This window comes from Rattus norvegicus, chromosome 8 (genome assembly GCF_021556685.1).
Source record: "Rattus norvegicus strain SHRSP/BbbUtx chromosome 8, alternate assembly SHRSP_T2T, whole genome shotgun sequence".
NCBI lineage: Eukaryota > Metazoa > Chordata > Mammalia > Rodentia > Muridae > Rattus > Rattus norvegicus.
In genome coordinates, this window is record NC_141541.1 from 73,935,210 (window position 1) to 73,961,500 (window position 26,291).

Consider the following 26,291-nt stretch of genomic DNA (forward strand, 5'->3'; position numbering starts at 1 on the left):
TGGGCTGGAGAGACAGATCAGTGGTTAACCACTTCTTCGATTGCAAAGGACCCAGATTTCATTTTTAGCACCTCCATGGTGGCTCACAAATATTTATAACCTTAGCTCCACAGTACCTAACACCTTTTTCTGGCTTCCTTGGGTATCAAACATGCTGCACATGGTGCACATACATACATTCACACCAACAAAAACACAGTCATGCTTGCCATACAAGCACACGGACTGGAGTTCAGATCCCCAGGGCCTACATAAGTGGCCAGGCGTAAAGACCTATCATTCTAGAACTGGGAAGGGACAGACGGGAGAATCCCTGGGGCTTACTGACAAGTCAGTCTAGAATAGTCAGTGAGTTCCAGGTTTAGGGAGAGACCCTGTTTAAAAAAATAAATCAGCCCCGAAGACAAGTGATATTGACCTCTGACCTCCATACACATATAAATGTGCGTGTGTGTGTGTGTGTGTGTGTGTGTGTGTGTGTGTGTGTGTGTGTGTGCGCGCGCGCGCGCACACACGGACACACAGTGGGTATAAGTGAATGGTGTAAGCAGGGTCCAGTGGTATATACTTATAATTCCAGCACTTGGGAGCAAAGGCAAGAGAAAGGAGCTGGTTCATTACAGGCTAACAAGGGCTGCATAATAAGATCCTGTCTCAACAATGAAAACACAACAGAAAAATGCATAAATTACTCAAGACAGTGCATGGACCACAGAAAGCCTCAACAGATGGAACTTTTATTTGTATATAGATGGTATGGCACGCCATGAGGGTGAGATGATCTCTTATCTGTTTGAAAAGCTTATGTGTGTTTAGAATTTATCCCATAATAATGCCAGCAGAATGTCAAGACTAGCTCTAGGAGGCTGCGGCCGTAAGAAGTGAATGCTCAGGCTGATCTAAATGGAAAACAGGGATTACCAGAAGCTGAGGAAGGCAGGGCAGGTTAGATAACAGATGCCCAAACACAGACAGAAGGCACGAGCTCTAGTGTACTGCCGCACAGAGGAGTGGCTACAAGTCATGAACACCTATTACACACTTCATGAAGTGCTATCAGACAACAACGTGGGGATGGCATTTACCTTGACTGGATCAGCGAACACTGAGTGTGTGGTGAACGGCCACAGCATGGCCAGGCATGTGGTGCATGCTTTTAATCCCAGCACTCAGAGAGGCAGGTGATCTCTACAAGTTAAGAGCCCAGCTTGTTCTATACAGCGAGTTCCAGGCCAGCCAGGGCTACAAAGTGAAATCCTGTCTCAGGAAAACAAAAATAACTAGCCCTCTCCCAACCCTCAAACCAACCAACCAACAAAACAACAAAATTGGAAGTTCTGGATCCCACATAGCTCTTTAGGCAATAGAAATTAGTGTGTAGAGTGGAATCTGAACTTTTTTTTCTAACAAAAAACATTTAATCCTTGACCCACTGAGAGCTCACTGTCAGCTGTGTAAGAACTAATTTTTCTCAAGCTGAATCTACTAGACATCCCCCCAACTGACTTCAAAATGCTCTCTGCGTCCCCGACAGCTTTCTGATCTCAGAGCTGAGCACAAGCTCAAAGCTGAATGCCTGCGTTGTTCTGGTTGAATCTTATTTGTCACATGTATTGCTCCTGCTGTATTAAGCTGTGAAGTCCCTGACGGAGGGAACTGGTCTCCTCTATTTCTTTAGTATTCCCCACAGTGCCCTGCATGCAGCAGAAATCAGAGTGCATGTCTAAAGAAATTCCAGCAGAGAGAAGATGGCTGTGGCGCACAGGAGTTTTACCACTGATCATCAAGGAAAGCCTTAGCTGAAGCTTGGGAGAGGTGGTTTTTCTGATTGTAATTAGGGTCATTTAAGGTCAAAGCGGCAACTTTACATCATGGCCACATTTTATTTTATTTTATTTTAGGTTCTTTTTTTCGGAGCTGGGGACCGAACCCAGGGCCTTGCGCTTCCTAGGTAAGCGCTCTACCACTGAGCTAAATCCCCAGTCCCCACATTTTATTCTTATATAAATACTGTTATCCAAGTCAGTCTCGCTGAACCTTAGAGCCAAAGCCAAAATGCAAAAAGCTCTGGGTTTAAAAACTGCTTCATCTCCCTTCCCCACGAGCAGCACAGCCAGCAGGTACTGTACCTGGGTAGTTCTGCATCATCACAGCAGGCATCCCCCGGTAGCTGGGGTGGTTGGGGTCATATGACTGGCTGTAAGAGTAGCCATGCATGTAGGGGATGTAGGACTGGTGCTGGGTGAGCGGGGAGGACACAGGCACATGGACACCTGGTCGGGGCTCCTTGCTTCCAAGGCGGGGTTCCTCAGATGTGGGTAGCTTGCAGTCACTACTTGTGCTTTCCTTCCCATCTTCCTTGGGAACAGAGTCCTTACTCCGGCTCCTGTCTTCCTTTAATTTTCGGTCCCGTTCCTCTTTCCACCGATCATCCTCTGACTTGATGTCTGAGTATTTGGCAGGATAAACATATGTCCACATTCGGGGCTCTGTCTCCTGCAAAAACCACAGAATGGGTGCCAAGCAGTATTATATACAAGACCCTTTTCAAACCCAAGGTCTGAGCAGAAACATAGCAACAGACTGTTACAGCACCCAAGTGGGATTCTGACTTGCACAGATTTTGTTTAGAGAAACACTGCTAATTTCCACACTGAGGAGGCAGAGGCAAAGAGAACTCTATGAGTTCAAGGTCAGCCTGGTTTACAGAGAGTGTAAGCCAGCCAGGAATACATAGTGAGACCCTGTCATGTCAAAACAAAACAAAACACCTTCTCAAACCTAAGGAAACGAGATCCTGGGAGAAAAAAGGTAAAGCCACCAGTGGCTCTTCTCTGTGTAAGACTCCTGGGGCAGGGACTCTGGGAACACGACAGGCCGCCTCCTGCCAAGATGTTTATGTTGCTTTGCAGTTATCCCTGCCCCCAGGAGAAAAGGGAAGACCAAGTGAATGTCTGCAACAGGTGTGGGTGTCTGCAGAGACCAGAAGAGAGAATCAGAATCCCTGGAGCCGGAGTTACTGAGGTTGTAAGTCACCTGATGAGGGTATTAGGAAGTAAACTTCAGTCCTCGGGAAGAACAGAAAGTACTTTTAACCACTGAGCCATCTCTCCAGCCCCATTGGTTTTAATTTTTAAATATTATTTATTATTAAGAGAACAGGGTCTTGCTAAGTATATGTAGCCCAGGATATGTAGCTCAGTGTGGCTATAAACTCAAGATAATCTGCTTTTAGCCTCCCAAGTCCTAGGACTACAGGCATGTGTCATCATAACTGATATCAAAAAATCCTTTTAAAAGAAACCTGTTAGGTGAGTGCTATACGCTTCCACCCCACAGAATCCATACAGTGGAACACGGGGCTAGGAGTCAAAATGCTCAGGTTCTTGTCTTGCTTGCTAATGAAGACTCAACTAACTGTAGACAAAATTAAGTTGTCTCATTAGTTCTTCTTTCCTATTTAAGGGAAAAATACCTTTTAAGGAGATAAAAGTGCTTTTTAAAAAACAAAATGTACAGGTTTGCTAACATACAACTTTCCTGATAATCTCAATTCTATGGAACCCCTACACAAGACAGTGCTGATCTGTGGGGGCCAGAAAGCTCATTAGATAGCACCTTCACGTCCTTGCAACAACAGTTACCTGTCGGTACCAGAGTATTGGATCCACCTCTGCCTGTCGGCCACACTCAGTGCCTGTCTTAGCCTCAGACGCCTCCTTGCCTAGGTGGCTGGCCTCACCCAGCTTTCCTTTAAGGCCTTCAGGGGGCTGGCTGGGGAGTTTTGATGAGTCATCTAATTTAGGAATGATGACAGACTTGGCAGGATCAGTCCCTGGCTCCTTGGCCTTGCCCGGCCCTGACTTCACCAGGTCTGTCAGGCTGGGAGCCTTGGTAAGAGTTGGTGGAATTGACGGCTTTTGCTTCCACTCTTCCTTGAGTGATGCCTCCCGCTCTTTCAGGCCCATCTCTGTCTTCTTGTCTAGTCCCCGCTGAGGCTGCTCCACGCCCTGCCGCTTTTGCTGTTCTTCATACTGCTGCCGATAGGCAGTGTTGGTGCTCAGGAGGTGGGTGTGGTAACTCTGCTCACTGTAGCCATATGGAGGCACGTAGGCATACTGGTTGTAGTACAAGGACTGCATGTACATGTTGGGCCGTTGCTGGATGACAGAGGGCTGCTGACTAGAACTGCTCAGCTCAGGCTTCTTTTCCTCACAGACATCATTCTTTACTTTCCCTTCTATGTTCTCAGGTTCCTCATCCTTCTTTGTCTTTAGGGCCTGGCCCTCCATTCCTGCCTGGCTGCTTGAGGGGAGAGCCCCTGGGCTGGACTGTGCATAGCCTGGAGAGTAGTAACTTTCAAAGCCTTGATAATATGCTGAGTCTTTGCTCTGCGGCTGAGGGGGGAAAAGTGTTTTCTTAGCCCCTTCTTTAACCAGCTGTTCAGGGTCCTTGGACTTGGCACTGTCCACCTTGCCCTCCCCATCCTCCCCAGCATCAGAGATGTCAGAGTAGGCAGGGCTATTGGTTTTGACTGAGCTGGCTTCAGCTCCATTCTGGGTCACTACATGGAGGGGAGTTAGGGGTTGGGTTGGGGTAGTACTATCTAGGCGGCTGCTGCCTCCAATTGAAGGGCTGGGGGCATTGTCAGTAAAACTGTAAATCTTATCAGCTTCAGCCTTGATACTAGCTAATCGGCTCTGGTGGGACTCTGAGGAACCATTCAGAAGGCCCTCCATTTTTACTCCATCTCCTGCCGATTCTCTGAATGGGCTCTTACCTTCTTCTGCTCGGCATACCTTCCCAGGGGTCAGAGGACTTTCAAGTTCCTTTGATGAGTCCTTCTTTTTTTTGTCTTTCTTTTTCTTGTCCTTGGCAGGGGTCAGGGCAGGGTTGACTGTGAAAGGCTCTCCCATAACAGTGGGCTTGGGCTGAATGGGCTTGAGTTGGGGACTGTTGGGCATTGCTTGGACCACTGTGGTGGTCAAGCCTGAGGAGGACCCTGGGCTTGCTGCTGTGAAGGTGGCTGTTTGGAAAGTGTAGATCTGTTGTGGGGGGATGGCAGGGGCAATGGGGCGGGCTGATTTTAAGCTCTTGGATGGAATCTTTTCAGGTTTCAAACTGGAGGGCTTTTTACATTTTTCTTTTTCCACACACTTCCTTTCCACAGAGTCGAAGCCGTCGTTGCTTGTCTCATCCACTACTGAGGGTCCATCGTCAGACCCATCATTGGATGAGGCTCCAGGGTCTGTGTCTCCCTCCCCACTCAGTTTTTTCTTACAGAGGCCTTTTGTGCTGAATTTGCTGGAAGGGGAAGGGCTGTGAGGCTCAACAAGCCGGACTTTGGGGGTAGCTGAGCGGGCAGGGGACAAGGATCCTTTTTGTGAGACAGGTGCACCATTGCAGCTGCTGAGGTCTGTGTGGAGGGTGGGCTCTTCTCCATATTCGCTGTCTCCATCAGCTTCTGGTTTGCTGTCATCATCTGTGTGGGCATGGGCTTGGTGGTACTTAAGCCCATTAATGTGCTTGTACTTTTTGTTGCAGTTTGGGTGGGGACAGTCAATCAGGACTGGGGAGGGACAGTTTCTGTCCACAATAGTGGGTTCTACCTTGGTCCCAGGGAGGGGCCCGGTGGCTGAGCCCATGGAATTTGTACGGACACGCTTGCTCCCTTTGGAGTCCTCTGAGCTAGAATTCAGCTCCATGTCTGAAAGAGGTTTGTTTTTCCGCTTATTGGCTGAGGAAGGGCTGGCTTTGACATCCTCAGAGGTGCTGCTGGCAGGAGGGCGATGCTCTGAGGAGTTCTGGCTACCCCGACGGCCTTTGCTATTGGCTCCTGCTCGGGTCTTGCTGTTGCTGCTGGTCCCTTTGCTATCAGAGGCTGTGGCTGTCTCGCTGACCGGCGTGTTGCTGTTAGGACGCATACGCTTGCCTCTTCCTCGACCATTGCGCATTTCCAAGTCACTGGTTGGGGAGTCACAGAACCTTGGAAAAGGACAAATAGGACAGGACATTATTAAGGGGAAAACACCCTTTTTTGTGTGTGTGAGGCAGGGCCTACAGCATGAACTACATCCAACTTTCTTTAATTTGAAGCCCAGGCTGGTAAGGAGCTCACTAAATAGTAAAAGATGGCCTCTAACTTGCAGCCATTTTTCTACCCAGCTTCCGTTTTAATAAGGTACCTGCATGGGAGCTGTATTGAGAGGTACATTTAGGATGTCATTTGTATACTAGTTCTGGATCACCCATCCATATTTTAGGCTTCTCAAGCCCTAGCACACTGGATACTAACATTAGGAATAAGGTATAAGAAGACACTGAAATATTAGTGGTTTATATGGTATTTTTATTTTTTGGGATGCTGTGAGAGAATGAATCTGTAAGCCTCATACAATATCGTAGACTCAAAGTGTTAGTCTTCTCACATGTTTGGAGACAAGGTATGTTCTGAGGGTTAGCCTCAACTCCCTATTTTGCTGAAGGTGGCTTTGAACTTCTGACCCTTGTGTATCCACCAGGGCCGGGATCACAGGTACAGAGAACTATGGCGAGTTGAGATGTCAACTTAAAGATCAAGCTGCAACTGGAAAGGCCAGGCCCAGTGATTCACACTAATGCCTGTAATCCCAGCACTCGGGAAGCTAAGGTAGGAGGCTCACCTTGGGTTTGAGGCAGCCTGCCTTATACAGTGAGCTCCAAGACAGCCTGGACTACGGAATGAACTCTTGTCCCAAAGAGGAAAGGAGGAAGGGAGGGAGGGAAGAAGGGGGAGAGGCTGGAAGGAAGGCAAGAAGGAAGGAAGGCAAGAAGGAAGGAAGGAAAGAAGGAAGGAAGGAAGGAAGGAAGGAAGGAAGGAAGGAAGGAAGGAAGATGAATATAGCCTGGGATGGTGGCTCAAGTAGTGACACCAGCACTCAGGAGGCTTCAATTTGAGGCCAACTGGGCCAACTTTAGTAAGATAAAGGTATAACAGTTCACTGATGATGTGGGGGTTCATACCGATATAAAGTACACATCTGTACGTGCTCACCTTGGGGGTGCCCAATCATGTCTTGTGCAGTCAAGAAGTGTGCCTACATATGTCTTGTTTCTCCATGTCACATTTACCACCAGCATCCCTGGAAACAAGAAGAGAGGGGTATGGGTGAGACAAACCCCCTGGCCACTGCAAACAATATTCTTTATCCGAGACGCACTCTGATTCCTCCTCTGGAAGTTTAGTGGTGCTCTGGTACCAATGGGTGAGAACTGTTCCATGGGAATTGCCTATAGCACTCCTGGGTCCCTATAGATGGGCAATAGTTCAGACTCCGTAGCCTGATCAAGACATTTTTTTTTTCCCCTGAAACGGGGTCTCATGGATCCCAGCTGTCCTTGAATTCTCTCTATATAAGCTGAGGATGCTTGAGCCTCTGAGCCTCATTCTCCCACCGCCAAGTGTTAGGACGACAGGAAGGCCTAACACACCCAGACTTATGCAGTCCTTAGGACTGAACTCAGGGCTTTGTGTATGCTAGACAAGCACTCTCCTGAGCTATATCCTCAGCCCTCCCTAGTTTTTGTAAAGACAGTGCCTTGCTATATATATAGTTCAGGCTAGCCTCAAACTATCTAGTCAAGGATGGCATTGAACTCATGATCCTTCTGCCCCTGTCTTCTGAGTGCTTGGCTTATATGTGTGTGTGCTACCGTGCCTGGCTTAACGCATTCATTTTAACTGAGTTAAAGTATTTCAGTGCATGACTTAACGACAGTTTATACATTCTTTGTTGCTGGTGTACAGCTTAGGTTGTTTGATATATTTTTACTTAAATACTGTTTTTTAAAATCATTTTAAGTTATGTGTCTATGAACAGGTATGTATACATATGGCTGTAGTTATGACTGTAGTTATGTGTCTATGAATAGGTATGTATACATATGACTGTAGTTATGTGTCTATGAACAGGTATGTATACATATGACTGTAGTTATGACTGTAGTTATGTGTCTATGAACAGGTATGTATACATATGACTGTAGATGCTTGATGAAGCCAGAGGTGGTGGATCCCCTGGAGCTGGAGGTGGTTGTGAGTCACCTATTGTTGGGGTTGGGAACTGAACTTGGGTCCTCTTAACCACCACACTTGTTCTCACTCTGAAATGATGCCACAATAACTTATTAAAAGGGGGTCGGGGACTGGGGGCTGGGAATGTGGCCCACTTGGCAGAGTGCTTGTCTAGGATACATAAAATCCTGGTTATATCCCTAGTACCACATGAACTGGGTATTATGGCAGAAACCTGTAATCAAAGCACTTCTGGAGGGTGGGATTAGGAGCAATGTAAGTTCATGTTCTCCTCAGTTATACGGCAAATTCAAGGCCAGCCTAGGACACATGATACCCTGCTCCTCACCCCACCGAAAAAGGGAAACAAAGCTTTTGAAGACGTGGCACAACAATATTCCTAAATTTAAAAAGCAGTATAAAAAAATCCCAAACACTGACATCCAGGCATGGTAGTGCATATCTGTAATTCTGACATTTGGTAGGTGGAGGCAGGATGATCAGGGGAGTTCAAGGTCTACAAAGTGAGCTCTAGGGCTCCACAGAGAAATTATCTTGGAAAACAAAAATGAGGGGGTTGGGGGTAGGGGAGAATATGAGTGCTAGGGATGCAGTGCAGTGCTTCCCTATGCACACATAGCCCTGGATATGATTCCTAACTCTTCCAGAGAGAGAGAGAGAGAGAGAGAGAGAGAGAGAGAGAGAGAGAGAGAGAGAGAGAGAGAGAGTGAGTGTGTGTGTGTGTGTGTGTGTGTGTGTGTGTGTGAAGACAGTAGTGTATATGGAACAGTAGGTTCCAAGAATCAAACTCAAGCCAGTAGGCTTGGTGGCAGGTACCCTTACCTACTGAGACATCTCGTAGGAATATCCTTGAACATTTTTTAAAAAGATTTATTTATTTAATGTATGTGAGTACACTGTAGCTGTCTTCAGACACACTAGAAGAGGGCATCGGATCCCATTACAGATGGTTGTGAGCTACCATATGGTTGCTGGGAATTGAACTCAGGACCTCTGGAAGAGCAGTCAGTGCTCTTAACCACTGAGTCATCTCTCCAGCCCTTCCTTGAACATTTCTACAAAGGAAATATGAAGTTAATGAACAATGATAAGAGGCATACATTTTTTATTTAATTTATTTACATGTGCCAGAGTGTACATTTGGTGGTCAGAAGATGAGCAGCAAGTGCTCTTAACTGCTGAGCCCCTCCCACATTCTTTAACTGTAACTTTTAATTCCTTGGAGTAAAGTTTTTGTAACATAATCAAATATTTCCATCAGTTAATTTACTGATGGCAATTAATGATATGTAGAAATTATTTACTTTTGTGTTATGTTTATTAACCTTTTAAAGCTTCTTAGTTAACAGTTTTCTTTATTTTGTTTTTGAGTCAGGGTTGTAAAACTCAAACCTGCCCATTATATAATCAAGTTGGTGAAGGGTAACCTTGAATTTATCTTCTGCCTCCACTTCCAAGTGCAGAAATTACAGGCATGTGCCACTAAAAACTGTGCTGGAGATCAGAATAAATAAAAATGTAATGAAGAAGAAAAGGAGGAAGAAGAGGAGGAGGAGAAAACTGGGTATGAGAGTGCATGCTTTTAAATCTCAGCACTTGGGAGGCAGAGACAGAATGAGCTCTGAGTTCCAGGGCTATTGCAGAAAGACTATGTTGCTCCACCCTCCAAAAAAAGTAGTAGTAATTTGGGCTGATGAGGTGGACCCACATGGTGGATGGAGAAAAACCAACTCCTTCAGACTGTCCCTGACTTCTGTAAGTGTGCTGTGGTCTATGTACATAATAGGTAAAATATAGTAAGAAAAAGACCAAGATCATCCTCCACTGGAGGACCATGCCTAAAACAAAACAAAACAAGAGCTGAATTCAGAAACTAAAGTTCAATGAAGATAAGTATGTTATTGAAAGACTAACAGAAGCCAGACCCTCTGGTCCTCGGGTGACCTAGCTATCTAACAGCTTTCTTTTCTTCTCATTCACCTCTGATGAATGGCATGTAAGCCTGCAAGGGGAGAGGTATTCAAATGGAGGAAAGGTGGAACTATCGATTCCCCTGGTCCTGGCTTCTTAAGGGAAGCAAAGTTCTCTATATTGCCAGAGTGAATTCAACTGCATGTCCCCCCTTAGTGACTGCTGCTGTGCTTAGCTTAAACAACAACAGTGCCTGGCATGGTGGCACACACCTTGAGTCCTAGCGGAGGCAGAGGAAGGCAGATCTCTGAGCTCCAGGACTGTCAGGGCTGCACAGGGAGACTCTGATAAAACAGAACAGAACAAAACAAAACAAAACACCCAAACCCCACAGTGTCCATCTGTGTCTAAACAAGGTAAGCCTAGTCAGACAGGTGCCACATTCATAAAGGTGGACAAGCACAGCTTCACAGAGAACAGACTCTATTTCTATTCTTGAAACAGCTGGGTGGATCACATGTTTATAAATATGACTTTTTTCTCTGTTATGCTCTACAAACCTAAGAGTACTGAATGAGTTTAAGGGCGGGTGGCAAGTTAAGAGAACTGGCAATGGGGTTGTGGGGGGGGGGGAGGAAAGAGGAACACTTCTAACATGGAAAGAGAAAATGGAGGCTTGTTGAAATGTCACAGGAAACACATTTTGCTGAAGTGCAACACTCTTTCAACGAGGTTCTGAGTTGAGACAGCTGGAGAATAAGAGAGGAAGGAAGGAAAAATAACACTTTACAGACCTACTTTCTCCAGCCCTCACAAGCTTTAGGGCAGTGAAAAGAAGAAAACAGGTCTCCATTTTTGAAGGGTTCTTATTTTTCAGTGTTCACAAAACAAGGAAATCCTTGGCACAGCCACACAGGGCAATTCTGTTATGAGCTATGCTTTACAAGTCTCTCTATGCGGTCATCTTCGCCTTCACTGACGCAGACACAAGAAAGGTGCCCAGGCGCCCAGTCCCCACAGGAAGACTGGGACTGGACCTCTCTTCTTTCTTATTTATTTTCAAAGATTTTGTTATATGTGTTTTGCTTGCATCTCTGTATATTACGCCGTGACTGGTACCCAGAGGCCAGAAGAGAGCACTGGATCATCTGGAAGTGGAATGAGTGACAGACAGTGTGAGCCACCATGTAGATACTGGGAACAAAAGCAAGCAGAGCTCCTGACCACTGGGCCATCTCCTCAGATCCTGCTCATCTGCTGTTCTCAGCCGGCCTCACACTGTAATGCTGGCACTGGAGAGCTCCACCTGCGTCTGCCTCCTGTGCTGAGACTGAAGAAAGGTGTGTGCCTCCATGCCTGGGATGCCGGTGGCTTCTTCATTACTATTTTACTCTGTAAAATGGTGTGCATCTGTAGGCACTTGCAGAGGCCCCAGAGGGTGCCGGGTGCCCTCTTCTCTCGTGTTTCATGTTAGTCCTTTGAGGGAGGGTCAGTCCCTGAACTTGGAGCTGATTTTTTTTTTCCAGAAATCTAGTTGTACACTTTTTCTGTTTCAAGAATTAGTTTCTTCATTCCTTTCTTCACTGTGCTCCCAACACCTCCGTTTCCCCTCTTGCTTCTGAGTGGTATACATCAAATTCACTAGGCTCCAAATTCAGATTTATCCCTAATGGGCAAGCACTCTATCCCCCTACCTCCCAACACCCCTGGCAGGGTTTCTCTGTATAACAGACTTGGCTGTCCTGGACCTCACTTTGCAGACAAAGCTGGCCTAGAACTCAGAGATCCTCCTGTCTTTGCCTCCTGAGTGCTGGGACTAAAGGCATGTGTTACGACGCCCGGCTTGCTCTACACCCTTAACTGACCTGTATGAGAAGTCTAACTCCTTAAGAGGAACAACTGATGACTGTATAAGCTAGAAAGCAGGGGACTGGGACATGGCACAGTGAAAATGTGGGCTGAAAAGAAGGAAATAGAACTGGATTTCTGTGTATTTGGTTGGGTAAGAGCCAGGCTAGCTTTGAACTTGCTAGTAGTTTTAAGGTTCTGATTCCCTGCTTTCATCATCCCAAATGCTGGGATTATAGGTTTGTACCATCATGCCTCATTTGTCTCATTTGTGTGTGTGTACATGCATGTTGTGTATGTATGCATGGGTGCATCACGGCACAGATGGAGGCTGGACGTCAGTTCTCTCTACCTTGTGGGTCCTGGGGACTGACCAATATATATTGCTATTTTATATCTAGTTTGTAATATCTATATCCATCATTTAATAATGAATAATTGATGAGTATTGATCACAATTATAATAAACTATTCATAGTTGGTGGTTATGAAAAAATATAGAAATAAAAGACATGGTTTGTGAGCTGGTTCAGCGAGTAGGAGAGCTTGCTGCTCCCAGCATGAAGACATGAATTTGGATTCCAACATACACACAAAAAGCCAAGCGAGGCTACAACACATGGTTGTAACTCCAGCACGATGAGGGAACGCTGAGGCTTGCTGGCTGCCAGCCCAACTCTGGGTTCATCAAAGGACCTCTGTCAAGGTGACAATGTGAAGAGTGACACAGCAGGACACCGGTGTCATCCTGGGCCTCAGACGTGTGTAGAGGTACCTGAACTTGTACACACCATACAAACACTCATGTATGTGTATGTACATGCTAAAACATGGTCTCTCATGTGTCTTACAGTTGGGATAAACACACACATACACAATAATGACATGCTTTATGCACACGTAATGACGGAGTAAAGAATACTGTGATCTATACTATATCATGGCATATGTATTAGCGGCTGTGCTGTTAAATTTACAAGAACTATGGTGGTGAAGCTATAAAATGGCATTTGAAATGTTTTTAGGCTTTCCTCTAGATGGTGGTGGAGCAGCCATACTGCCATCTCTATCTCTAGTTTCAATACCTAAAATAATAAGAGGTAAGGGTTGGCGAGAAGGCTCAGAGGGTAAAAGTACTGGCTGCTAAGCTGATGACCTGGACATGAGCTGTACCAACACTGTAGAAGGAAGAGCTTGCTCTTGTGGGCTGCCTTGTGACCTTTACAGTCACATGTTCCCTTGCTGGCTCTGCTACCAATCTCATAGCCCTTTACCTCCCAGTCTGAAGGAAACGGTGGGAATTACTAACAAGTTAAAATCAGAGATAATGTAGATTGTAGTAGCTTACCAATATATTAAGTTAAAGTAACATTCTATGTGTGGTTTTAAATTTTTATCTATTATTATCTTGTCATGTCATGTCATGTATGTTGGGCACACACATGCCCTGGTATGTATGTGGAGGTCAGAGGACAACCTTGTAGTCAGTTCTCTTCTCGCACCATGTGGGCTCTAGGGATCAAAGTCAGCTCAACAGGCTTGCACGGCAAGTGCTCTCCCGGCTGAGAGGTCTCTCGAGACTCTTCGTGTGTTTCCGAACTGTAAAAGTAGGACTGAGTGGTTTTCTCTCCGCTTTCACAGGATTTGTAATACAGAATGAAAGAATGGAGGAAAGAATCAGCAGATGGCAGTACGACAGGCGGTGTGTCCTGACCAGGTCAGGAGATGAAGAGGGTGCCCTGGGCAGTCGATGCATCCGTCCAGATAACCAGACTCCTAAGATGGGTTGTTTTTATTTATTCTTGAGACAGGGTCTCACTGTTTATCCCAGACAGGTCTCAAACTTTTTCCTGCCTCAGACCTCAGACTCCCAAACAGTTGGGATTATCGTCTGTACCACCATATTTGCTTTTTTAAACTCAAGTCTTTTTTTTTTTTTAAATTAAAGACAAGGCTACTATATGTAGCCTTGGCTGTCTTGGAACTGTTATTATGTAGACAGATTAGGCCGGCCTCCAACTCTCAGAGATCTGCCTTCCTCTGTGTTCCAAGTACTAGGATTACGGCATGCCTCACCATACCCGGCAACACTAGTAATAATCTTCATTTTCACACATGTGTTTCAAGCATTTGTTGTATGCACTTGATTTTATCTACCCTTCTCTCAATTATTTTGGAAGTCCAAGAAAGAGTGAGGCCCAAGTTTCCAAGCAGGGTATGGATGGGTGCCCGGTCAATGAGACACTGTAGTGCACATTTGGTACTAACTAGAAGTACTGTAGGTGGTATAGAATAATGACCATAAGCTGATGGTGCCTTATGTTGTGATGTTATGACAAAAAAATAAAAAATCAAATCTGAGCCAAGGATGCAGTGAATGGCCATAACCCTAGTACTTAGGAGACAACAGGTTAGAGATAAAGGTCACCCCTCTCTTTCCCTTCTCTCTTTCTCCCCTTTGTCTCTGTCGCCCCCTCCCCCACAATAAAACAAAAAGCTAAAGGTCACTCTGACTCACATAGTGAGCTTGTGGCACATGCCTTTAATTCCAGTACTTTGGAGGCAGAGGCAGGTGGATTTCTGTGAGTTCCAGGCCAGCCTGGTCTGCTAGCCAGGGCTGCACAGAGAAACCTTGTCTCAAAAAAAATCAAACCAACCAAACAACAATAGCAACAACAATAAATCACCTCACAAATCCTAAAGGAAGCAAGGCTGTCTGCTATCACTTGGTACCAATGTGACAGGGAACAACTGTGTCATTCTACCCATTTTATGGTAAACATGGCTTTACATGGGTGGACATGCCTGTAATCCTAGCAATCAGGAGGCAGAGGAAAGAAGCCCCAGGCCAGGCTGTGCTATTGTACTGTAAGACTGCCTCAGAACACCACTACTGCTGCCTCCTCCTCCTCTTCCTCCTCCTGCTCCTCCTGCTGCTGCTGCTCCTCCTCCACCTCCTGCTCCTCCTCCTCTACCTCCTGCTTCTCCTCTTCCTCCTCCACATCTTCCTCCTCCTGCTCCTCCTCCTCCTCCTGCTGCTCCTCCTGCTGCTGCTCCTCCTCCTCTACCTCCTCCTGCTGCTCCTGCTCCTCTTCCTCCTCCTCCTGCTGCTGCTCCTCCTCCTGCTGCTGCTGCTCCTCCTGCTCCTCCTCCTCTTCCTCCTCCTGCTGCTCCTGCTCCTCCTCCTCTTCCTCCTCCTGCTGCTCCTGCTGCTCCTGCTCCTCCTCCTCTACCTCCTGTTTCTCCTCTTCCTCCTCCACATCTTCCTCCTCCTGCTCCTCCTCCACCCTGCTCCTCCCTCCTCCTCCACCTCCTGCTTCTCCTCTTTCTCCTCCTCCTCCTGCTCCTCCTCCTCCACCACTTCTTCCACCTCCATCATCACCACCATCACCAACACCACTACCACCACCACCAACAAAACAAAGGCAGAGGTCACAAGATGGCTCAGTAGGAAAAGGCAAACAGGAAGGCAAGAGTGTGGAATCTGAAACCCACACGGTAGGAGAGAATTAACTATGGAAAGTTGTCCTCTGGTTGCTGTGTGTACACAAGTATGTGTACAAACCTATGATCTTTCTGTCTTTGCTCCAGTGTGCTTGGTTTGCAGTATTGTAGAACTATGTAGTTCAAGGCCAGCCTGGTCTACAAAAGCAATTCCAGGAGAGCCAGGGTTGTTACACAGAGAAACCTGGTCACACAACAAAACAAACTAAACAAAAACTCTACTCTTATGATTTTATTCATGTGGGTTTGTTCAGGTGCCTAAGGAGTTCAGGCATGGGATTCCCTGGAGCTGTAGTTTATGAAGTTGTGAGATGCTTGACCTGGGCGCTGTGAACCAAAATCAGGGAAAGAGTAGTCTGTACTTCTAACTGCTGAGCGTCTCTCCAGCCTCGCTGGCCTCAAATTCCTGATTCTATTTATGTCTACTGCCAGACAAAATTCGTTATATATTTTGGGATAATTATTCATCTTCCTCTTCTACCAGGACAGCAGTTCTCACCCTGTGGTCATGTCTCCGGGGTTAGGGCTGGGGTGGGATGAATCTTTCATCTGCATATCAGATATTTATATTACGATACATGACAGTAGCAAAGAAAATAATTTTACTGTTGGGGGTCACCACAACATGGGAAACTATGTTAAAGAGTCGCACAGCATTAGGAAGGTCGAGAAGCACTGTACTATGAAATGATACATTAGAAGACTTAAGAACTTAACTGTTCTCACATGCAGAGTATGTCTATTCAAGATTCAGATCCCAGGATAATACAACTGAAGTTATGAGAGGAGTCCTCCAGGCCGGGTTCTAGATGGGACACTAATGATTATATCTAGGCATCTTCTCTGTTACTTCACATTTACTCTTAGTAATCCCCATAGTACTATTTGTCCCACTTTACAGGTGGGAAAATAGAAGCTCAGAGCAATCCTACCTAACAAGTCATTGAGGCCAGCCTGGTCTACATAGGACTGTCTCAAACAAAACAAAACCAAACCCAATTTAAATGTAGCCTCATCAGTCAGATCACCCAAATCAGTATGGCTCTAAAATATTACAACTGTATTTTTAACTGTGCTGCCTCAAAGGTAGAGACATACTTTCTCAGCTCTCAGGTGCTCAGTATTTTCTGTTGTAGAACACTACACACTCTATGGACCACAGTTGAGAAGACAGTTGTGGACTAGCCTGAAAGACATCAATACCCATGGGTTTATTTTTGGCTGAGAAGCAGTTATTGATTTTATGTTTGATTGCTCTCTACCAGAAAAGAAAACAGCAGTAACAAGGCTGCACACAGGTGGCAAAGCACAAGAGAGGACCCAGGAATAAAGAAGGATTTCCACCTAAGTGAAAAGCAACATGGGACTGAAAGGAAAAGTAGGGAACAGGAACCCTGAAGGTTAAGGCTGCAAAGTCATCCCTACAAAGCACTGCGTGCGTCTCCTGTGACTGTGGGGTCCTGTTGACGACATAAGAACAAGATGCAGGGCAAGGATGGAGCTCAGTGGGGAAGATGCCTCCTTAGCAGGTATGAGTTCTTGGGTTTGACACTCAACACCAGGTCACCTTTATCCCAGTCCAGGAGGTTCAAGTCAGTCTCTGTTACATGATGAGTTCAAGGCCAACCTGGGACCCTATCTTTGAGGAAAGGGGGGGGGGGAAGCAAAGTTCGAAATTTGAAGCACTAGAAAATTATAGAGGTTATCTTTTAAAAAATTATATATACGGGCTGGAGAGATGGCTCAGCGGTTAAGAGCACCCGACTGCTCTTCCAGAGGTCCTGAGTTCAATTCCCAGCAACCACATGGTGGCTCACAACCATCTGTAATGGGATCTGATGCCCTCTTCTGGTGTGTCTGAAGACAGCTACAGTGTACTTATATATAATAATAAATGAATAAATCTTTAAAAATAATGTAAGAACTAAGCCAATCGTGATAAATCCTTAACATGGAATGTTATGCAGTTACTCAAAATGTTATCAGAGGCTATTTAACCTTGAGAACGTTTCCTCTAAGTAAACAAAGACCTCAAAACATAGAGGAAAGGATCCCTAATCTGTTAAAAAGAAAACATATGGCTTTGGAATCTCTGGGTGATTTTGTTTATTTAGTTTTTCTAGACAGGTCTTACTTTGCAGCAATGGGATGGTTTTGAACCCATGGCAGTCTTCCTGCCTCAGGCTTCTGAAGGAGAGAACAGGTGAGAGCCACCGCATCTGGCTTTTATTTAGTTATTTTTAAATACCAGCCCTCCTCACAAAGCAAAACAAAATACAGTGAAGATTTTTCACTGTTTTAAAAATAAAAAAGGTACCCTAGGAAGCTGTACTTGCTTAGCTGGACAGAGAAATAGAAAACTAACTAAGCCCAGCACCAGTGACTGGTGAGGCTGGAGAGACGGCAGCGCTCATGCTTGTTGCTGACACATACACACAGGTGCCAGCTGTCACTTAGTGCACTCTTCTCTCGAGGTTATAAATGCTGTCAGTTTTGATTTCCTAATAAAATATACTCTCCTTGACTATACTTCTTATAATAGAGATCCTTCTAGTCACAACACAACCATCAAAATCCCACTTATGATGTCTGTGTTGTTCCAATTTATTAATTTTTTTCTTTTTACTTTTTCACATGTATGGATGTTTTGCTTACAAGTATGTCTGTGTATCACATGCACACACGTGTGCCTGGTACTCTTGGCAGTCAGGAGAGGGAGTCAGGTTCCCAAGGACCTAGAGGTCTAGCTGGTTGTGGGCTGGGAAGTGAACCCAGGTCAAGTGTAAGAGCTGCCATCTCGCCAGCCTCTCCAGTTTCTTCCTGAAGAATGGCAGCATATCTGTTTGCCAGTATCGAGATGAGGTGAGGAAAAGGAGACGACGACAGTCTAACAAAAACCTCTCTTCCCAATCAATACCAGTGACAAATTTTCTGGTTCTCTTGAGACACAACATAGGAAGAGGAAGAGTTCATCCAGTTTCTGGGAACCCAGAGCCATAGTCTAGCCTTGGCTTGGAGCCAGGAATGTTGTGGGTTAGGACTCAGAAGATGGATATGAGACTCCAGGTACCACGACTGCAAAATCCTCTGTAGGGAAACAGAGTAACTGCTTTATTTTCCATACTGTCTCTGGTATGTTTTTTTTTTTTTTTTTTTTGGTTCTTTTTTTCGGAGCTGGGGATCGAACCCAGGGCCTTGCGCTTCCTAGGTAAGCGCTCTACCACTGAGCTAAATCCCCAGCCCCTCTGGTATGTTTTAATCTACTATCCAATTTTAATATGTTACTAAAGGACGTATAAATTTCTGACCTCATTCATTCTCTCCCTCCCCATTCCTTCCCATTTGTGACAGGGTCTTACTTTACCACAGGCTGTAGCTTGAACTCACTTTGTTCTGGCTGGCTTAGAGCTTTCTGACAACCTTCCTGACTCAACATCTCCAATGCTGCCATTAGGGGGCGAGCCACAGATAATGTTGTCAGCTTCAGAGCACTGTTTCCCAGATGTAAAGAAAGGGTAAATATAGCCTTAAAGTCACAAGAGTGAATAGTCTTCAGAACAAACAGAGTTTTGCACAAAAGTAACCAACACACATCACTTTGAAACCACTGGCACGCTTACCTGAAAAAAAAATTATTTAAACAGGTACCCACAGGGTTGTAACGCAGCAGGAACCACCAGAAACCGCCATGATTCTGAGCAAAGCACAGTTTCAAATTTGTCTACTGCAATTAAATTATTAGATATGTTTTTGTCATGCTATAAATTCCTTATGTATAAACAGCAAGATTTATTAATTTTTTCCTTACACATACGGTCATGTGTGTGCATGTGCAGTTGAAAGCCAGAGGACCATCTTTGGGGTTGCTCCTCAGAAGCCATCCACTTTGTTTTTTCCTTCCTTCTTTTTCTATTTTGACTTTTCAAGGCAGGGTCTCTGTAACTTCACAGAGATCCGCCTGCCTCTGTCTCTCAGTGCTGGGATCAAACTATGTGCTACCACCCCCTGCCTCACCAAGCTTACTTTATATGAACTCATTGGATAGAAGCTGGGTTCTCACACTTGCGTGATGGTCACTTTAACGATGGTGACATCTTCGCCAGATCATTATGCAGCCACAAACTCAAATTAGCAACATCTCTAGGTTTTTATCTTATTTATTCTGGCAATTCATCCATTTCAACTCCTGAGTCTGAGAATCAAATGCATGGGTCCTCCAAACTTAGAAATCTAAAGGTATAGGTGTGGCTCCTGTTCTTTTAGAAAGGATTCCTTTCCTAGAGAACCTTCACTCTTCAGGAGTCCTTCACTAATATCCTTAAAGGAAGTCTCTGAGGAGATCCAAGGAAGGCGGTTTGGGGCAGTCTTCTACTCAACTCCATGGAGGGTGAGTAACAAAGTTTTTGCATGGTGGAAGCACATGAAGATCTTTAAAAACAGCAACAACACCTGGTCTTACCCTTAAAAACTTGACTGAAGCTAACTGGGTAAGACTTACTTTAGTATTTTACAATCCCTGCCTATATACTTTAATATACACAGAACCTAGATACTGCTGTAGAAAAGGGTGTCTTTAATATAGCTTACCTTCAAATTTAGAGCTGACAGAAAACAAAACCCCTTAGCCTCTTATTTCTGAAATCTTCTCCAGTTGGAAAAGGTAAAGAAGCCTCACCCCCACCCCACAAATGGAGCAGCCATTACTCTCTTCACTTGAGCATTCTAGGCTGAAGAAGTTTAGAAGCAGGAAGAAGGCTGCTGAGGGAAGCCAGAGCACAACACTCTGAATGTAACCTCTCCCCGCTGTGGATGGGCGGGGAGCCTCTGGAAGAGGGCTCAAGATCTGAGAGGCTTCTTCCTTTTATCTCGAAGTTTTCACACTGGGAAAGTTGGATCAGATCACATGCCCTTCCTTACACTGCTGTGTCCTCCCTCCTCTCTTGCTGAAGCATAAATACACTGTGGCCACGGCTGGAGGCCATCTTATCAGCTGGAACCTTTCTCTGGAAATCCCTAGAGTTAAGAGGGGTCATAGCTCAGTCCAAGTGCTTTGAGGAAACAGTTGTTGGGCTTGAGATGGACTCACACTGTGTGCAGCTTTACTGCTTTCTGACCTAGCCGGAGGGTTCAGGTGACAGCGCGGCTAGGGCTGCCTTACACACACCTTTGCTTTCTATATTTTTTTCATTCAAAGCCTGAGAGGAACAGCATACTTTGGAAACCTATTTATCTTTCTGTAACCTCTGCCTGGCAGTTTCAGGGTAAGAGAGCAGCACTCAGTGGAAGCAGCAATTCAGGGGAGCAGTGCAGAGAGAAAGGCAATCAACTGGCTGGTCTAAGGGCAGGTCATCTGCCCTGGGGTCTTGGGAAGCCACAGCTTTCCACATCACACAGACAGACATGCCAAGTTTCCATGGTAGGAAGAGGAACTGTTTCTAGACATCCTTCCTTTCTCCAAACTGTCACAACATTTACAGCTCCTGCTATGGTCTAAATTGTGCTTCTTCCCACATATACATTCCAATCCAAGGTCCCTCAAAATAGCATCTTTGTTGTTTTGAGACAGCTCATACAGCCCATGTTGGCTCTGAATTCACGATTTAGCTGAGGCTGACTTCAAACATCTACACATTCTGCTTCCAACAGCCAGTGCTAGAATGTCAGCAGGACACCACCACTGGCTATTACTTGTAGCCTTATAAAAGGGGACTCTGGATACAGACCCAGAAGCAAGACAACATGGGAATGAGTGATACTCCTAAAGGCCAAGGAAAGTCATGGATGGGCAGTAACACTAGAAACAAGGAGTGTTTCTGTGAACAACTGGGAGAGAGAGAGAGGAGGCCCTACAACATTTTCAGAGTTCTAACCCCAGAATGGAGAGCATAACTCACTGTTGTTCTGAGTCAGCCAGCTTTTACTAGTTTGTTTCAGGAGTACTAGGAAACTAATGTAGCCTCACAGGCAGATCAAGTGTCAATGAAATCAGTCACATTTTATCTTAACTCAAGCCTCATTAAATTGTGGTTGCGAAACAGAAGTCTAGGTCACAGTAGGTGGAGAATAGTGGTAATGGTAGCAAACCAGCACTGTGGAGGGCATCTGTACAGTAAACACACCTGTCATCGTACCCTGCAGGTTAGAATACCAGGGTGGGGAAGAGCTTGGTATCTAACACATGCTCTACTCAAGCTGCACAAATGCTGTCAGTGACTTGCTCTGACCCTCAGCCCAGCTCTCACTAACTAACATTAGCTTAAGGAGAAGGATAAAACTTTGACTCTTCAAACTCACCTGTGGACTCGATGTAATCTCAATCAAAAGTCATAGCAGGTTCTTTCATTAACAAGTCACAAGCTGATCCTACGTTCGTTCATGTGGAAATGCTTACTGCTGAGAACACCCAAGACAGCCTTACAAGAACAACCCAGCTAGAGAGAGGACTTACACTTCTAGGCATCGAGACTTATACAAAGGTAGTTAAGCCATGTAGTATTCATGGAAGAATGAAGAAGACAATGAATGCAAAGAGAGACAATGAGAGCCCAGAAACGGCTTCACGACATTTCCCATTAAGGCAAATGTGTCTTCTGTGCAGGGCAGGAAATGGTGGTGCTTTCTGTGAGGTGCCGAACCAATTACAGACCCACAAGATTAAAAAACAACCTTAACTCTCATTTCAAACCCTAGATAAAAAACTGGTTAAAAAACCCAAGGTTCTCAGTGGAAACTTAGGAGAATATTATCTAAGACTATGCAAAATTGTTAAACATAACACAAAAACCCACTAATATCAGAAGGAAAAAAGCTCTTAGTCCTTCCTCGCTTCGCTCTTCTCTGCTCTTCCCTGTCCCTTCTCTCCCCATCCCCACACTTTCCTCCACACGCTCATGGCCGACCTGTACTTATCTCCCTTCTACTCTTCTTCTCTCATTAAACCTCTCCATTTGGACACCCCCCCCCCCCCAGAAAAAAAGGAAAAATAAAGACAAACCAGGTTTAATAAAATGAAATTTATATGCACGAAAAGATTGACATTACAGAAAAGGCAAGGCACAGAAGATTTTTATAACACATCTGACCCACTTCCAGTATACATCAACTACAAAGCTATAAAGACCTACAACCTAACCCAAGAGCTGACAAAGACTTAAGAGAAACATCACAGAAGATTTACATAGGTCAGTGAATGCAAGACAAGATGTTAGAGTTGACTATTCTGTGAATCCCAGGCCAGCCAGGGCTACAGAGTGAGACCCTGTCTTAAGAGTGAACTAACTGCACGCGGGATGGCCAACTCACTGGCAGAACGCTGAGCAGCTCAACATGGAAAAGGACACATATAAAGATTTATGCATGCACACTTCAAAATGGGAAACACTAACTCATGACATTAGCAGTCGGACTGATGGGGGGAACCGTGAGGTATTCTGATACTGTGTTTCTTCACCTTAGGTCCTAGTAACACAGGGCAAATTCATCCATTAAGTTCAAAGGTCTGTATATGTGTGGTTCATGTATACACCACACTGTTCAATGAAACTCACTGATAAAAACCCAAGTGTCTGGGTTTATGGCTCCCGTGCAACAGTGAGGAGTGTAACAAGGCAGGCAGTGGCACATCTGGTGAGACACAGGCCAGTTCTGTTGCTCAGACAATCAGCCAAGCTGCAGGCTTCTTTTTCCTTTTTTTAATCCATTCTTTATCCACGCTGATATTGATTCAAGAGATTTTAAAATGTAATTCTAAGAAGAGAGTTAACCACTGGAAAACAGAGGGAAACTTGGTAAACGATAAAATGCACTATTCCACGTACTTTAATTTTAAATGACCTGTGAATCCCTGAGAGGTGCGGGTATCTGGGCAAGCTAGTCCCTCAGTTACTTTAGGGTTAAACATTACGTTTGACTGTGAGCTCAACAGAAGTAGAAAATTATTTCACAGTCTTTTAGGCTTTTTAAGGATAACCTGAAAAAGAAAATACAGGGGAACTTGGATGGGGACGGGGTGGGAGTCTACTCAAGCCTTTGTCTTGTAGCTTGTTGCTATGGAGAAGGCCATGAAGGCCACAACGGGAAGGAATAAAGAACCTGGCAGGAGTAAGCACCGGGGCAGGGGGTTAGACACAAATTCCTTAAGCAATTAGCAAGACCTAAAAATGACACTTTCCATGTTTTCCTGATCCTGCCCCCATGAAAGTACATGGGCCTGGCTCCTCACTATAATTTAACTCAGAAACAGAGTGGCCTGAATGGCCCTAACAGAACCTAATCCTTGGCAGACATAGCGTAAGGCCATTTAGCAATGCTGTCTCATGCCAGGAGGAGTAAGCTGCCTACCCACTCTGTCCTGGGGAAATTATCCCCAGCTCCTAAATTATAAAGCTGATGCCCTGTGATCTCTTTGTTCCATAAAGCCTGAGGGAGAAGGGATAATGAGGAATCAGAAGGGGAGAACGACCTCTAGTTTCAGATGGGAAAAAGAAGGGAAGGGAGAGGGGATGAGAGGGAAAGCAGGACAGCAGGGAGAGGAGGAAAAAAATCAATCTCTCCCTCTCCCTCTCCCTCTCCCTCTCTCTCTCCTCTCTCTCTCTCTCCTCATTAAGAAACAGTTAACATGTAGCAGCAGTGTGGGAGCAAAGCTCTGCCTGAACTGGTTTAAAGCTGCTGCCCTGGGAGAAAGGGCTGGATGCCAAGACTGCTGATAGCTTCTGCCCATCATTGCCACAGCAGCTTTCTTAGTGATGCAGGCCCAAGACCTGTGTTTAGCAGTGTGAGCACTAAGGCCAATGAATTCAACATCTACATCTCATTACAAAAAGACTTGACAAGGACTATGTTGCCTTCTGTCCCACACAAATGATCACACAGACCAACCATCTCTCTTTAGAAAGGGGAGAACAGAGCACACACTAGCCGAGTGAGCTTATCAACAGAGCATGGAAGCAATCAACTCTGACTTTCAAGTTAAGTCGGGGCTAGGCGAGTGCTCAGACCCAGGTCATTACCAGAACTGCATTTATGGCCCAGGCTTCACTTACCTGAACACTTAAGCTTCAGCAACTAAATGACTCTTTTGTACACTGGTACAAAATAGGCCTGTGTTCCACAGGATCTGAGGGGAATTTCCAAAACAACCTTACCTACTCATAAACCTACACCCTGGTTGCATGCACTGTCTCCCTGTGCTCTGTTGGCATGTGTCTGTGGCGTGGGGGTGAGAAGACGTGGGTTACAATAAGGAATAGGTCTCTTTCCCTTGAAGATTAGTACTCTATTTTGCAATTCGTAAAATAAAACTCAAAAGAGCCTATGATTCAGTTTTCTCTGTAGGGCTTCAGGATTAACTATATGATAGTGGACAGATAACACTATCCACTCGGGTATAGAAACACATCATGCCCTGAAGCACCCTGGGAGGGAGCTGTTGGACAGGAAAAATATGTCGGCTTCTTTTTTTTTTTTTTTTTTGGTGTGGGCAGGGTGGGAGAAAGTAGGTATTGATTTGCCTAATGTTTCCTTTGTGTGGCCGCTGTTGCCATGTAGTGGTCTGTTGCTATGAAGATTTGTGGTGCCAGACAATGACTACTAGGCTTTCATGAGTCTGGCTACTATGCAGTATGCTAAGTGGTGGAGAAAGCTTGGTCACTACATACACCTTTCTCAAGGTGAGTGCTGCCTAAAGCAAGACTGAGGGGAAAAGACAATTAATGTAGTAAGAAAAACCAGGAGCTAAATACAAATACTGAAAACTCGGCATTTCACAGTTTATACACAAACTCTACTACACCAGAATTACAAAAGGTCAGCTACCTGTTTCTTTAAAGACAGTCATGGAGGCTCATTCCCCTTTGAGAAAGATAAGGACTCACAGCAGGTTTGTAAGTAAGCGAGCACTAAGACGCTCTGGGCAGTTTCTTGGAGGAGTTACATAAGCAAGTTAAACTTCATAGTAAACTACTGCCTAGTGGAGAAAAGGCCAACCCACACACAAGAGCAAGGCTCAACCAGAGTCTGAAACAGGGCCAGAAGTTTGCCTAACAGAAGCTGTAGAACAGAAGTCATCCTCAGTCTGTATAAATGTAGCTACTTACTAGTCCTCACTGTTTTCCTCACAAAATCATTGTTTGCTCTTCAAAAAACAAACAAATAAAACAAGTAAATATAATCTGATTGAATTTTCATTGTGGGAGGATGTGAGAGGGTGGGTGCAAGCTACCCAGTACAAGTGGAGATCAGGGAACAACGTTCAGGATTTGGTTCTCTTCTTGCACTGTGGATTCTGGGAACTGAGCTCAGGCTGTCAGACTTGATTGTGCTGAACCATCTTGCCAACCTAAGTGATGCTGTTTTTGTTTTTGAGAACACATCTTTCACATATGTAAACACACACACCCTCCAAAATTGTAAGCTATTACCAATATTCAACTGTTAAAAATACATTTTATTTATGCTATTATTTTTGAGACAAGGAGATCTTGCTAATTTAGCAGCGTAAGCTGGCCTTATATTTATGATTCTTTCTTCCTCGGCCTCCCCAGTGCTGGACCACAGCATATGCACTATTCATGTCTGGGCTTCATTAGATCATTTTAATACATTTTTATTCATTTTAAAGATTTATTTTGGTGTGTGTGTGTGTGTGTGTGTGTGTGTGTGTGTGTGTGTGTGTGTATACACTATCACTGTCTTCAGAGGGCATCGAATCCCATTACAGATGGTTGTGAGCCACCATGTGGTTGCTGGGAATTGAACTTAAGACCTCTGGAAGAGCAGTCAGTGCTCTTAACTGCTAAGTCATCTTTCTAGCTCCCATAGTTTTGTTTTTAATGGCAGAATTTTTAAATAAAAAATTCAAAGGGACACAGCATATAAGTCATCCACAAGCAGAGAAGTTCTGAGTGGCAGCTGGGAGGGCAGCAGAGCCAGGAGGGCTGCCTACCCAACACCCCTT

The 26,291-nt window shown here is 45.0% G+C and overlaps 1 protein-coding gene and 1 long non-coding RNA gene across 4 annotated transcripts in view; one reads left to right on the plus strand and one right to left on the minus strand.

Moving 5' to 3' along the window:
* Zfp609 (zinc finger protein 609) overlaps window positions 1-26,291 on the minus strand; it is a 133,591-nt gene that overhangs the window by 7,337 nt on the left and 99,963 nt on the right. For 2 of the 3 annotated variants that reach the window (XM_087563028.1, NM_001173371.1), the window contains 3 exon segments: window positions 7,034-7,121; window positions 3,645-5,985; window positions 2,130-2,496 (listed from right to left, as the gene is read on the minus strand). In XM_087563028.1, the coding sequence (XP_087419154.1) occupies window positions 2,130-2,496; window positions 3,645-5,985; window positions 7,034-7,121 (2,796 nt within the window). 3 annotated transcript variants of the gene reach the window in all.
* Window positions 2,495-14,194, plus strand: LOC148004209 (uncharacterized). The gene is made up of 3 exons (XR_015627790.1): window positions 2,495-3,027; window positions 6,522-6,649; window positions 13,475-14,194. It is a non-coding gene; the product is annotated as an uncharacterized LOC148004209 (long non-coding RNA).